Here is a 14,126-nt window from a genome sequence, read left to right as displayed (position 1 = left end):
ACAGAAGAAAGGAAAGTAAACTACAGACAGACAAGTTAAAGGAGAAGACTTCGAAGTAAGGGATACCTGGGAAGTTCCCAAGGCACACACTTGCATGTTCATACACACAAGTACCCATTCATGTACAGAAACATGCATACCCACAAATATACACCAGACACAGACATGCAAAAAGGAGAAAGAAATAAAATGGCCATGTGGCCAACTAAAATCCAGTTAAAAACCTGAGAGAGCTTGAAATGGAGTTTCAAGACACAAAAATACAGAGTTTAAAACAGCTTCTTGTTATTTGTTGGCAGCATGTCGCAGCTCCTTTAAGAGAGGCTTTCCTGACTCAGCAGTAGCAAAAAAAAAAGGGTGCCATTTTGAAATACAGGCTTTCTGGGCTGTGCTGCCAGCGTGCCTCTGGGCTTTTTTGGGAGACCATTTGGATGGGTTTGTGAGCACAGTGCTTCAACTTGCTTGATGGCAACATGGACTGGCTGTATGCCTGGAAATGGGGCAGTGTGTGTGGCTCTCAGAGGCACAAGTGGCTCCAACATGTTGGACTGAGTGGGGCAAGCAGGAAGTGCCGTATATACACTAGTAATGCCACAGCTTAAGTTTTCAAGAAGTACTGAGCATTAAAGAAATACATTAGCTAGGAAGTCAAGACAGCGAGGGGTGTGCCCACCCATGGAGATGGTGGGACTGATCTAATGGGAGCTCACCAAGGCCAGCTGGACTGAGACAGAATGAGCATGCAATCAAATCAGACTCTCTGAATGTGGCTGACAATGAGGGAGGACTAAGAAGCCAATGATAATGACCCCGGATTTTGATTCTACTGCATGTACTGGCTTTTTGGGAGCCTAGTCTGTTTGGATGCACACCTTCCTAGACCTGGATGGAGAGGGGCCTTGGACTGTCCAGAGGGCAGGGCACCCTGACTTTTCTTAGGACTGGAGAGCGAGGGGGAGGAGGAGTGAGGGGAGTGGGAGGGAAATGAAAGGATGGGAGGAGGTGGAAATTTTTAATAAATAAATAAATAAATAAAAATTAAAAAAAGAATTACAGATACACAATAGGACAGATTCAGATATAAAAGACCTCTAAATGAGTCACAGTGTTGGATCAATGAGGTAGGCTTGGGAGAAAGAAGAAAAGGAATACAGAGAATTATAAAAAGAAATAAATGGGTTTAAACAAAACAAAACAAAGTCTTTAAAGAGACAGAGTACAGAAAGTCATAGATTAAAGGAGTAAGGACAATAAAATAAATATTAAAAAGTAATAGAGTAAAAATAAGCCATGTAAGATGGAATATACACAGAGAGTCTGGGTTATTATATTATTGTGTTTTCTTTGAATTTTTTGACTGTGAAGGAGCTAGGTACAGAGAGATATTTCATTGTATAGACTGCTAAGCTAAACAAGCATGTATATTATAAAGGCAACTTGACTTCAGAATTTGGGTCTAAGGATATGTTGGTTTGGAAAAGAGGTTCTTCTTTTGTTTCCACAGAGAATGAGAACCTATGAATTGCTTCCAGACTAATATGAGTTAATGTATCAAGACTCCCTGAAAAGTTGTCATGAATACCCCTAAAAAAATTACTTCAACAAACTGGTGACTGAGATAAAACTAGCATGCAGAATACACCATGAAAGCCCTGATTAACAGTGTTCCCAATCAGCAGGAAGTAGTCTAGAGAACTATGCTCAAATTCCCAAATATTATCTATGTTTCTTTACATTTAAAAAGGGATATGCTGTAGAGATTTGCATTGATATGCATCTTAGTTAATTGATATAAGTATAAGGTTAATTTTGTTATATGTATATTTCTGCTCTTGATTAAGGGATTGTGTTTGTGCAGTTCATTTAAAAATGTTAAAAAATATAATGTAATAGAGAGTCATCTATTATAGTCAAGTTTCTAGTTACATTAGTTAGGTTTTCTAGATATATAGAGATATATTTCAGTTAGGTATTCCTCAAATCTTTCAGAGACCTTCAGAATACAGCATTTAAAATGTTTTAAGAACTTAGGACTTTTCATGACAATGAGACACATATGCTCCTTCCAGCACCAATCTACATCAAGAGGATGATGGGCATCGAAGAGGCTCCTTATGGAGTTCATTAGCCATTTGTGCAAGAAACTACTCTTGCCTGGACTGCTTGATAAACTGGACATGCAGGACCCACAGAGAAATGATTGCTGAACTTGCTTAAAGGTGAGATCATCCTTTGGGGTTCCTGATTCGTGAAAGAGTCTGCTAGACATTCTGCAGGACACGGAAAAAAGTGACTGACAAACTGCCAATCTAGGTGGAATTGTCTTTGAAATTTTCGGCTTCATGGAAAAGTCTGCTGGATACTATGAGCCCATAGGCTGAAATGGATGCCCCAATAAAATAGAAGAAATTTGGGTGAGTGTCCAGGCAGGGTGATGTCTGTAAATTCTAGAGTTTTGTAAGTTGTTTATAATGTACTTCCTATTTACTTAGGTAACATTATATATATCCTTCTGGAGTCTTAGATGGAATGGAGAATTTATAGTTATAGTTTCCCTTAGTTATGATAAAAGATAAAGTAGATATAAATACTGTAACTATAATTCTTACTTAATACCTGTTTGTTATATGTAATTTTACTATGTTAAAGTTAAAGCCTTCCTTTTTGTTTAAAGAGAAAAGGGGAAATGGTGTGGGAGTTCCTTCTGCTTATGTGTTACTTTTATTGGTTAATGAATAAAGAAACTGACTTGGCCTGATAGGGCAGAATTTAGATAGGCAGGAAAAACTAAACTGAATGCTGGAAGAAAGGAGGCAGAGTCAGAGAGAAGCCATGTAGTCCTGTTGGACAGATGCCAGAACATTACCTGGTAAGTCAAGGCCAGGTGGTGATACACAGATTATTAGAAATGGGTTAAATTAGGATATACATGTTATTCAACAAGAAACTAGAGCTAATGGGCCAAGCTGTGTTGTAAATAATATAGTTTCTTCGTGATTATTTTGGGTATGAGATGCCGAGCATCCAGGAACCAACAAGAGGCTCTTCCTCCAACAGATAGAGAATCAGGGGACTTAATGAAGATAGTTTGCTCTCCTGGGAAAAAGTATGTTATGGAATACTAATCTATACACAATACCTTATATAATAACCTAGTTTTCTTTAAGATCATCATTCTCCATAGCATGTAATGAGCAATAATGAAAATGGCAATTTTGGAAACCTACTAGATGCTATGTAACAGTCAAGATGTGGTCCTTTGTGCTTTCTGCAGTGCCACAAGAAATGTACCATTATTATCTACTCAATATGTAAGAGTATTAAGCTAGTGTCATTCTTTCATTAATTCAAGAAATGCAATTATTTATGTTCTGTGTACCAGTCGTTATGGTAAAGATACAGGGCACAAGGAAGAATAGCTTCACCCCATGCTTCCTAGAGATACTCAAATGGAAGACTCTAACAATGGAAATGGAGAATGACAGTAAAGGGTGACAGGTTGTCACCTCCAGAATCTAGTCCGGAGTCTTTCTGAGTGTCAAGAGATGAACTGGGGCTAAACTTAGCTCAAACATATCATAATCACCCTCTGAGAGTTAAATATTTGCTGACAGTTGGACAATGATCTGCAGTTAAACTGCTTGTGCTTTGAATAAAGACCCAGGATTCCCTGAATTTTGTCTCCATGATAGAAAACTCTGACTAAAGTCACTTAAAGAGGCAAGGGTTGCCTTTGGCCTACATGTCAAGTGAATCATGATGCAAAGACTTAATGGCTAGGGCTTGAGGTAGGTGCTCATTGCACCTGCAGTCAGGAAGCAGAGACTGGCGAGTGCCTGTGTTTGGTTCACTTTCTTTTTTTCACTTGTCTGAAAGTTAGGATTGGTCTTCCTGCCTCAATTTACCCAATTGAGAAGCTTATCATAGACATGCCAGAGGCTAAAGAGTCCCTTGCAGGATTGTCCAAATCCTTGTCTTCTACGTGGCTCTAAATCTTGCCATATTTAAAATTAGTATTGACCACTACATACCTCTAGTGTTTGAGAAAAGGGGTCAAAAGTGGGGAGTGAGTTAGTTCATTTCGCCACCATTGCATAGTACAGCAGAATACATCCTCATTCTGTTTCCCAAACCATGGCATTGGTGTCTGTCTGGATCATGGGAGAAGAGGTGGGCTACCAATCAACACTACTCCAGTTATTTAGACCCTACTTCCTCAAGAACTACTTCTACAGAGGGGAAGGTTGTTGATCACTTCTTCTTCAGGCAAACTTAATCGAACTAGCCTACCTGAGGATATGTGGTTATTAGGATAAGTGAGCCAGCATCTCTGAGACCTTTTCATGGTCCAAGATAAAGAACTGTAACATGTAGCACTAAGCATGCGGGCATCCATGACTGATAGGTGGGATAGAAAGACACTGCAGATCTCTATGTGGTTCTCAGTTTCGTTTACATCCACATGCCATTCTTTCTAAGAAAATTACTGTCTGCTTTTAGAATCATTCTTACATTTTCAACTTGAGAAAGAACTTCTTTCAGGTACTAAAAAGGTATTGTTTGCCTTACTCCCAGCTATAACTTTCATAGCACTGTAAATAAAATATAACAAAATAATGACAAGTATTTAAATGAGATCATGGCTTTTGATTTTCATATGCAATCTTTCATAGTTGGCAAATACACCACAAGAAACTGTTTACCACTGAGTGTGTGGCTGATATTCCTACGTTCTGTCTGTGAGACAGACAGCTGTGGGCTCTGTGATTCTGGGGGGATTTCAGCACATCTTTTAGTACAATTGAAATGTTTAAGAATATCCTTTTCAGGAGAGCCAAGAGGTCAAGGAGGGAACTCATGCACCATTGAAACACTCCAGGGGACCCCTAACACAAACATCTTCAACGTCATCAAGGTAAAAGAGGACATTAGGTGAGGGCGCTTTCTGCCCTAGTTCAGTTTCATTATGAAAGTTATCATGCATCCTTAGTAGGCAGACTATTACACTGATCAACTCATTAATGACTTCTATAGCCCAGGATCCCCTTTAGGTTGGCTTGCTGAATTTCAGTGGCTCAGATAAAGAGACAAATCATTTTTTGATTCTGAGAAAGCTCCAGAACTTTATGAAGACTTCTGATTTATTCAGCATGTCATATCCCAGAGAGGTGGGGATTTTGGAATTTCATAGAATTTCCTCAATTTGTCCATATTGCAATAAGCTTGGCTAATTTGAATAAGCAATTTTTATTGCATTTAAAATGAATGGAAAGAGCAGTACCAAACCCCCTTTTCCTTTCAGTGACGTGGAGCCAGTGTTGATTCACAGTGCACCCTAGTTGAGCTGACTGGAGTCTCTGAGGGGGTGAATCAAGGTTGCGATGGGAATAAATTCGGATAACAGCATCCATGACATTTCATATAGTCCATGATGTAATTTATGACTCCAGATGTGGTACCTTGACCTCCGACGTCTGGTGTGCAGATGGCTTTATTTTCTAAGGAGGCCATGACTGCAGAGCGGATGGTGGTGGCATAGGACTGAAGGTCGAGGTAGTCCAGCATGATACAGCTGGTAAGCAGCATGGCAACAGGATTGGCAACATTCCTGTGAGCGAAATCTTTATTTATTTCCTTTGAACCCATCTCAAATACTGCATATACATCACCATAATTGGCTCCAGGTACCAGTCCTGACCCTCCAACCAGCCCTGTACAGATACTGTTGATAATGTTGCCGTAAAGATTGGGCATCACCATGACATCAAACTGCTGGGGTTTGGATACCAACTGCATAGTAGTGTTGTCTATAATCATGCTCTCCAAGGTTATCTTCGGGTAGTGAGCTGCCACATCCTTACAGCACTGGAGAAAGAGCCCGTCTCCCAGTTTCATGATGTTGGCTTTGTGAACAACTGTCACTTTTTCGCGCCCCAACTTTTGTGCCAGATTGAAGGCATATTCGGCAATGCGCAGAGACCTGGCCCTGGTCACAATCTTTAGACTCTCCACCACCCCTTTCACGCTCTCATGCTCCAGGTTAGTGTACTCGCCCTCTGTGTTTTCTCGGACAACTATGATGTCTATGTTCTTGTGCCGGGTCTCCACACCAGGATAAGTCTTGAAATGGACAACGCTTGCATAGAGGTCAAGGATGGTGCGAAACTTGGTGTTGTGAGATTTGTAACTGACAGGCAGTTTGTGATCCGTTGCAATGTTGCCCTTCAGAGCGACACGATTCCGACGGATGGCCATAATAGCCCGGTCAATCTCCTTCGCGTTAGATGAAGAGGACACCCACACCTCCTCAAAGTCCACCGGCACACAATTTAATCTGAATATTCTCTTGACATGAACCATAAGCTCAGGCCCAGTGCCATCTCCAGGAATCATAGTTACTGTGTGCCTTCCACCATACTTAGCTGGGGGAGGCACTGTGTGATATAAGCAGACATTTCTCCAGGGGATCAGAAGCTCACATACAACTCCCCTAGAATGGCCAAGAAGAGCAGGACAAATAATTGCTTTCACAGAGCAGCTGGCTGCGGCCAGCATCTTTGCTATCACAGCTGTCCTCTTGCTCTTTCTGAGAGATGACATCCACCGGAGTTCCGAGCAAGTGATTCTTTCCTGAGTCACAATTATCACTTCTCCCTTACATTCTGTTCTATTCCATTCTGTTCTAATCCAAAACCTAGACAGGGAAAGGTAGGATGTCTATGCTAAAGCTACAAACATTTTGAGGTTGGCCAATAAATTCATGCATCATATTATATGTGCTATGCTCTGCAAATATGGTTTTTAAAATACTTTCCTTATTCTTTGAAAATTTAACACATGGATACATTGAAATTTGATCATATCTATGACCTCAGTCTTCATCCAGTTCCTGCTGGGATGGCCTACCACAACTTTCTAATTCTACATCCTTAAAAAAAAAACCAACAGCAGGCAAAAGCAACAGAGACAGCTCCTATTCCTACAAGGAGGATAGTGGACAAGAAGGACTCTTAGGAGTCCCAAAAGAAGACCAAATTATACAACCACAACATATATACAGAGGGCCTAGTTCAGACCCATGCAGGCTCCCTGATTGCTGGTTAGTCTCTGTGAGCCCCTGTGAGCCCAGGAAGGGTATTTCTGTGGGTTTCTCGTGGTGTCTTTAAGCCCTCTGGCTATTACAAATGCCTACTCCCCTGCCCACAAACCTTGCAGGATCCCACAGCTCTACCTAATGTTCTGCTGTGGGTCTCTGCATCTGTTTCCATCAGTTGCTGGATGGAGCCTCTCTGATGACAATTATGCTAGGCTCCTGTCTATAAGTATAGCAGAATATCACTAGAAATCATGTCATTGACTTCTTTGTCCTGTACAATCTCAAGTCTGTGGACATGGGCAGAATAAGTTTCAAGTTTAAGTGCTTGTGAATGGTTACTTCTTCAACGGAATGAAGAACTACCAGTGACCACACCCTGAAGATAACTCTTCCCTCTTGGTAGCTATCAGTTACCTACCATTGCTCAGCTAGTGGTGGGAATTTGTGCCTACCTTTCCCCTGTCTGCTGGAATTTTGTTTGGCTTGAGCCTGCACAGATCTTGGGCATGCTGTCACAACCATGGTCAGAACTGGAACAACTATCAATGACACCTAAATAACATGAGATCATGGACATTTTAGGAAATCTGAGGCAAGGAATAATGGCCAACCTTCCATCACAAACGATCCAGGATATGGTACTGAGATCCATGTGAGGTAAAGTTATATGTTGTGAGAATAACTCCAGGGTGATTCTGATTCACTGGAAAAGTGAACCATTAACCATTCATAAACACTTAAAAATTAAAGCTTACGAATAAGTGCAGTGTTGTTGGGTCATCGCTGATTGTGACACAGTAATGTCATGCCAGTGCGGTTGAGAAGTACTTGGCTGAGAAGATATGTACGGCATGGCATAAGAAAGAGATGATGACAATGAAGGGACTACCAGTATTTGAAGTCCTAGAGGAAGGTGACTAGAGAAGAAATCCCTGCCATACTGGACATGAGGAAGAGGCCATAGTTCTCTAAGGGAAGTGCCATGTCCATGGGCAGGACAGCCAACACTGTCACGATCCTGTAAAGAGGAAAGTATGATCAATAAGAACAACCAGGAGCTCAGTGGCAACCTCAACAAAGAAGAAAGCTAATGGTTAACAATCTGAGTTCCAGAGCCCAGCAGCCTGCTGCATCTGACGTCCATGTCTCTGTATGTAAGTCTCTGGATGTACGTGCATGTGGAGGCAGTGGCCTTGGTCTACTTGTCTTCCTTGATAATTCTCCACCTTATATTTTATTCATTTATTTTTTTACATGTGGATGTATGTGTGGTATATATCATGTGTACATACATTCTCGAGTGTATGACACTTGTATAATCAGGTACATGTGCACATGTGTGTATGTGCATGTGGAGGCCTGAGACCAATGTGAGTCTCTCTCAATCACTCCCCACCTTACCTCATTCGCTAAGGTAGGCTTTCTCAATGGAACTCAAGCTCATCAATATGGCAAGTCCTGCTAGCCAGTTTGCCCCAGGGGTCTGACTTACTTCAAGAGCACTGCAATTACAGCTAAGCTGCCACACCCACCTAACATTTACATAGGCACTAGGGATATGAACCCCAATCTTTACCCTTGTGTGGCATGGAAGGTACTTTCCTCGTCCTCCACCTAAAGAAAACTCTCTCAGTAAACTCTGCGGGGTCCACTAAGTGTTCCCGGTTGGCTGCACTTATGTGGGAAAATAGGGACGGACAAACTGAGAAAGTAACTGGGGTCAGAAATCAGAGAGTCTGCAAAGACAAACCTATGACTATGATACCCTGAGGGCAGCATGGAAGAATTCAGAAATCGAATCGAAGGGTTTTCAGGGCTATGACTTTTAAAAGGAAGGCATGCATTAGAAAGAGTAAGCAACACAGGAAGCTTCAAGGAGCAATGGTGACTTGACAGCAAGACTTACCTTAATAAAGGCAGAAAATCTTAGATGCACACACACACACACACACACACACACACACACACACGCACACACAGAATAAGAAAGTCCATAAGGTCCGTTCGATGTTCCAGAGAACCTGATAATATTGCTTTACATTTTCCCCCAAACAACCACAGCCAGTGTGCTCCATGTTCTCCATTGTACATTAACACAATCTTTGCACAGACCCTGCGTTTAAGTAAGATGCTAAGGAGATTAATAATTTCTTACAACTCCACAGAACACTGGGCCTTGGTCTCTTCACCCTGGTCTGTGTTCTCCTCCCACATTGTGAAGCTTTCCGCGGGGCTGTGATGTCACCACATGCTCCCCGTGAGATGGCGAGCAAAAGTCACACTCACAGGCACACGCATCGCCACAGCAGAGCTTCAAGCCTTTAGAAAGCGTGCTGATAATCATGCAGAACTAAAAGCATCCGCAAACCAGCATCTAGGTAAAGGGTCCTTTAAAAGCATGTCCTTGCACTCACCCCTGCTCAAAGACCCAACGAGGCTCTGCATTTTCTTTTCTTTCTCCTAGTGTTTAAGTTTGCATATTTGCCAAGGTCGTGAGGATCACAGAGGATAAAAGTTTTGATAATTAGAAAGCAGAAAAGGGTGGTGCCTGCCGTCTCAGACATTGAAAGCCAAATGCCAAGGAAGTAATTGGATGTACGACACAGAGGAAAACCCCAGGGACTAGCAGATCAAGGGAGGACAGTGGGGCTAGCGTCTATTTAAGAACTAGATGTCCAGTCAGTTCCTTGGCATTCTGCCCTATCAGGGGGCTGTGCCCCAGCAGCCTAGGAGAAGACGGTGCTAGGACACACCGCACACAACCCAACGCCAACTCAATATGGACTACCAGGGAAAGAAGGAAGCCACACTGAATGTCAGAATGTGGCTAACACGGCCTGGCCAAGTGTAATCAGTATTTTCACCAGTCCACAAAACCCTAAATATAAAATACTGACGATCAGGTGCTCCCCAAGAGAGGGGCCCCAGCCGAGGCCCATGTCAAACTGCACCCCAGAGATTAGTGGTTACCATTTCATTGCTCAACTCTTGAATATGAGTGAAAAGACAAGGTGAAACACTGGTGAGAAACGTCTAGAATGAAAAAGAGAAGGCAAAACAATTCAGCAGATGAACATTTCATGGGAGGCAGGCACAGGAACCGACTTCACACATCATCGCTAACGTCTGAAGGAGAGAAGGACAGAAGAGTCATGAAACAGAAAGAGTGTGTTCTGAGACAAGGTGGCTTGCTCGGAGAAAGGAAGACGGGGAGGAAAGAAGCCGTGCTCAGATACAGAAGAGAGGAGAGCGCTGGAAGACACAAGGAGAGACGTCCACATATGGAAATGCACATAAGTGTGAATACTAATGAGAAAATCCCGAGACTCGGCATCAATATAACGAGCACTAGTAAAAGGGATGGAAGGCAAGCATGTTCAAGTCAAAAGACTACAGACCTCCCCCAAGTCTTAAAGCAAGACAGTTGCGCATTTGAAGTTTACGAGTGTCAAATCGAAACAGCCCACTGAGTAGCCATCAGAATGGAGGGAAGTGAAACCAGTTTGTTCTGGTTTCATATCCATTGTTGTGACTTTAAAGAACTCCTGAGAAAAAGCAGTATAGCAGAAGCAAGGGCTGATCTGGGTCACAATGCCAAGCTGCAGCCCATCATCTCAGGGAAGTCAAGGCAGGCGCTCAAGCAGCTGGTTACAGACATCACAGTCGAGCAGGAGACAGCAAACACTTCCTTGCTCGCTTCCTCCTCCCATGGAGGGCTCCCTCTCTTCTCCTCTACTGAAATTGCTGCCTAAGGGATGGTACTGCCCACAGTGACCTGAGTTTTCCTACGTCAATTAAATGTAAAGGTAATCCATGACAGCCATGTCCATGGGCCAAGCTACGCTAGAAAAGCAATCAACTGAAACTCCCTTACCAGGTGATTCCAGGCTGTGTCACGCTGATGGTTAAAACTGAGCAGCGCACTGAGTCACCACGGGACACAAGGAAGGGAAACAAGAAGTACACTGGGGTTTTGAAATAGTATGCCCTAACTTAAAATAATGCCTTAAAAATCCCAAAGAGAGGCTTATTTAAAGAATAAAATAATATTTTAAATCACTAGTCTTAAATGGAGGTTAAATTAATTTAGAAACATTTACATTTTGCTCATTAGATTCCAGGTTTCTAAGCAATCCATAATTATTCAGCCAACATTAGTTTTTAGAGAGTCAGTCTCCAAAAATTTCCCACCACGCACCTCTTATTGGGTGTTTTGTCAGGCTAGAAGAGTAATAGAAGGAAAAGCAGGGATACAGTGCTGAAAGCCAGGGCTCCCTTCCACGGGGAGAGGCAACGGGCATCCCATGGCATGAGTCATGGAGTGAGCCTAGAAACCAATCAAAGTGGGGCGGGGGGTGGGATTCAGATGAAGCAGCCGATGTCTCACAGGGCATCTATTCCTCGGGTGGGAGCTTACGAATAAACTATGATAGGTACATAGTAAATTAATCAAGACGATGATTAATTAATGCTAAGGGGAACAAAGGACCTTGCTTGCAAGAAAATCAACGCTGCATACCCTATAATCTGTTCATGACCACCGCATACACAGGCACAATGGTGAAAACAGAATACTGACCTAAGTAGAGTATAAAGCAATAACCAGCAGCCAAATGAGCTTGTGTGGGGGAACAATCTACAAATGGTCAAAACTGGAACTATGATGACATATTAAGGATTATACTGCTTTAGACACCAAGGGAGTAGCAAGAGAATCTGTTAACAGATTTGAGCATGGTTGTCTTGGGGTGGTTAGGAAATCAGGAAGGGTTCCCTGGGCCCATTTTTACAGAAATTCTTTGAGGCAGTGAGAAGTAAGAGTTGAAAGCCACAGATGCTGTGGTTCTAATTCTGGTTGCTTCTCTTACAGCTGTGGAGTCTGACCCTGACAGAACTGCTTAGGACTCGTCCCTTACAGCTGTGATTATCCAGCCCGGAGCAAACGGCTAAAGCCTCTCTGCCTCAGTTGCTGCTTCTGTAACTGAGGGCAATAGTTTTCTCATAGAGATCGGCAAGAATCGAATGCATGCAACTTGAATGCTGCCTAGGGCATTATCATTCACGCAAACACAGTGTTTGGAGCATCCTCAGTCAAAATAAATAAGGCTAAAATAACATGCTATTTTACTGTATTTGAACTCAACTTGTACATGCTGACCCAAATTTATAATTTAAAAAATTCTAAGAACACACCAGCATTGTGGTGCACTGAATACTTTGATAGTTGAGTACAGCCCAGCCTCTTAGTATCCCCATTTATTATCTATTCACACATAGAGAAAATTCCTCCACTTACAGAATGTTGGAGGCACTTTGTATCCCAGTCTCCCATTACTTAACAATTTGAGAAATTGATGTAAGGTATTAATATGTCTTCTAGAGGGAAATGAATGAACTCCTATTTGTAATTCTCTCCTTACCCAGAGAAACTATTTTAAGATCTGTCTTCATATTTTGTGAATACTGACTAATTTTTAATAATTCTCGAGCCTTCGTGAGTATGTGCTAAAAATTCATTCACCTAAAGAAAAAAACGAGAGGCCATTCAACAACCCTCAAGACAAAATATCATTTCCCTCCTGCAGATGGGGCCTCTGTCTGCTGCATGCTGATTAGTTAGTGGTTGGGATGCCAGCTAGCAGAACTTTCCTTTGCTGAATTACAGCTTGGCATGGAATGCCAGCCAGACCACAGAAATGTGCTAACCCAAGTGATCAACCGAAGGCGAGAGCTCCATGCGGCTTTTACTCCCTGACTGCCATAGATTATGTCAAAAATAAAAGATACCAGGAATGAGCCAATAAGCAATGTGTGCATATCCACACTGCCAGCCATGACACTGCAAGTTCCTCTACCTGGTCACAGTGACCCCTAATAAAGACTTTCTCATCTGACTGAAGCCGTCTTGGGAATGGTGATCTTTCTGTTTCCTGAGGCAGCCTGGACTACTGCCTGTCAGCGATAATTACCAGTTGAACAGAGAACTTATCACTTGCCTATTATTCTGTTAACACATCCACAAAAAGAATTAGGAAAGGAACACAGGACGGTGAGGCTTACTAGAGACGCGGGAGATGTCACCAGAGTTTGCATGTCAGGGAGAAGATTACGTAGACAGACTAAGCAACGGTTTCCAGAGGCAAAGGAGCTAAGTCCGATTTGCTAAAATCAATCTCAGCCACAGGTGGCAGAGTCAGGGTCTCCAGACTTCTTGGCAGCTGCTTGATAGAAATATTCTGAAAGATTTTATGAAGACTCTGACCTAAGCAAATGATGTCGGCTCTCAGCTTTTGTGCAGGGGGAATTTACTTCTCTCTGGAAAAGCACTGGTTGCTCATCTCCAATGTCAAACTTGACACTTGACGGTAGAACCCGGTGGAGTCTAACAAGGAATGAGCTCAGTGGGACAGCATTTGCACATCGAATGCTCTTCACGCAGAAGCTGGAGGAAGGGTGTAGAGTGTGGCGGCAGGTGCCTGCAGTCCTAGAACTCAGGAGAGTGAGGCAATGTAACGACAAGGTTGAGATCAGCCTGGGCTAAGGAGAAAGCCAGAGGTCAGCCTGGGTGACACAGTGAGATAGCTTTATAAAAACCAAGTGGAGTTTCTCGGGGACTCTGGGTGACATCCTCACACCTGAAGGATGGAGCTAGGACTGCAGGTGGCTCTTGTGACAGTGCTCCTTCTGCATATGTGCCTCTTTCATTAGCCGTCAGTCAGCTGAAGGATATTACGACTTCCATTACCTAGCCGAGCAAGTCCATGTGGAGTAGGATGGCGAGTCCTCTGAACACAGGCCAAGGAGCAGTAGAGCTGCCTCGTGCAGAAGATTTACTGTCGGCTTTTTGAGAGAATTCTCCACATTGATTTCCACAGTGGCTACACCCATTTGCAATCCCAACAGGGAACAAGGGTGCCCGCGTGCCTGTGTCTGCTCCATTCTGACTGGGGTGAGATCAAATCTCAGAGCCGTTTGGATTTGCATTTCCTTAATTGATAGGAACAATGAACAATTTCTGAGATATTTCGTA

General features: G+C 42.8%; 2 protein-coding genes across 4 annotated transcripts in view; both read right to left on the bottom strand.

Annotated features, from left to right (window-relative positions):
- The window catches only part of Nell1 (neural EGFL like 1), an 822,199-nt gene that overhangs the window by 261,743 nt on the left and 546,330 nt on the right, over positions 1–14,126 (bottom strand). The window lies entirely within an intron of this gene.
- Positions 5,229–6,606, bottom strand: LOC125405752 (putative isocitrate dehydrogenase [NAD] gamma 2, mitochondrial). Its single transcript, XM_048442408.3, has one exon. It carries the CDS (start codon positions 6,598–6,600, stop codon positions 5,371–5,373), a length of 1,230 nt encoding a protein of 409 aa, XP_048298365.2. The 5' UTR covers positions 6,601–6,606; the 3' UTR covers positions 5,229–5,370.

Source organism: Myodes glareolus, chromosome 24 (assembly GCF_982192425.1).
Source record: "Myodes glareolus chromosome 24, mMyoGla1.1, whole genome shotgun sequence".
NCBI classification, from domain to species: Eukaryota; Metazoa; Chordata; class Mammalia; order Rodentia; family Cricetidae; genus Myodes; species Myodes glareolus.
The sequence above is the reverse complement of the archived record's forward strand: the minus strand, read 5'-3'. Positions and strand labels throughout refer to the sequence as shown.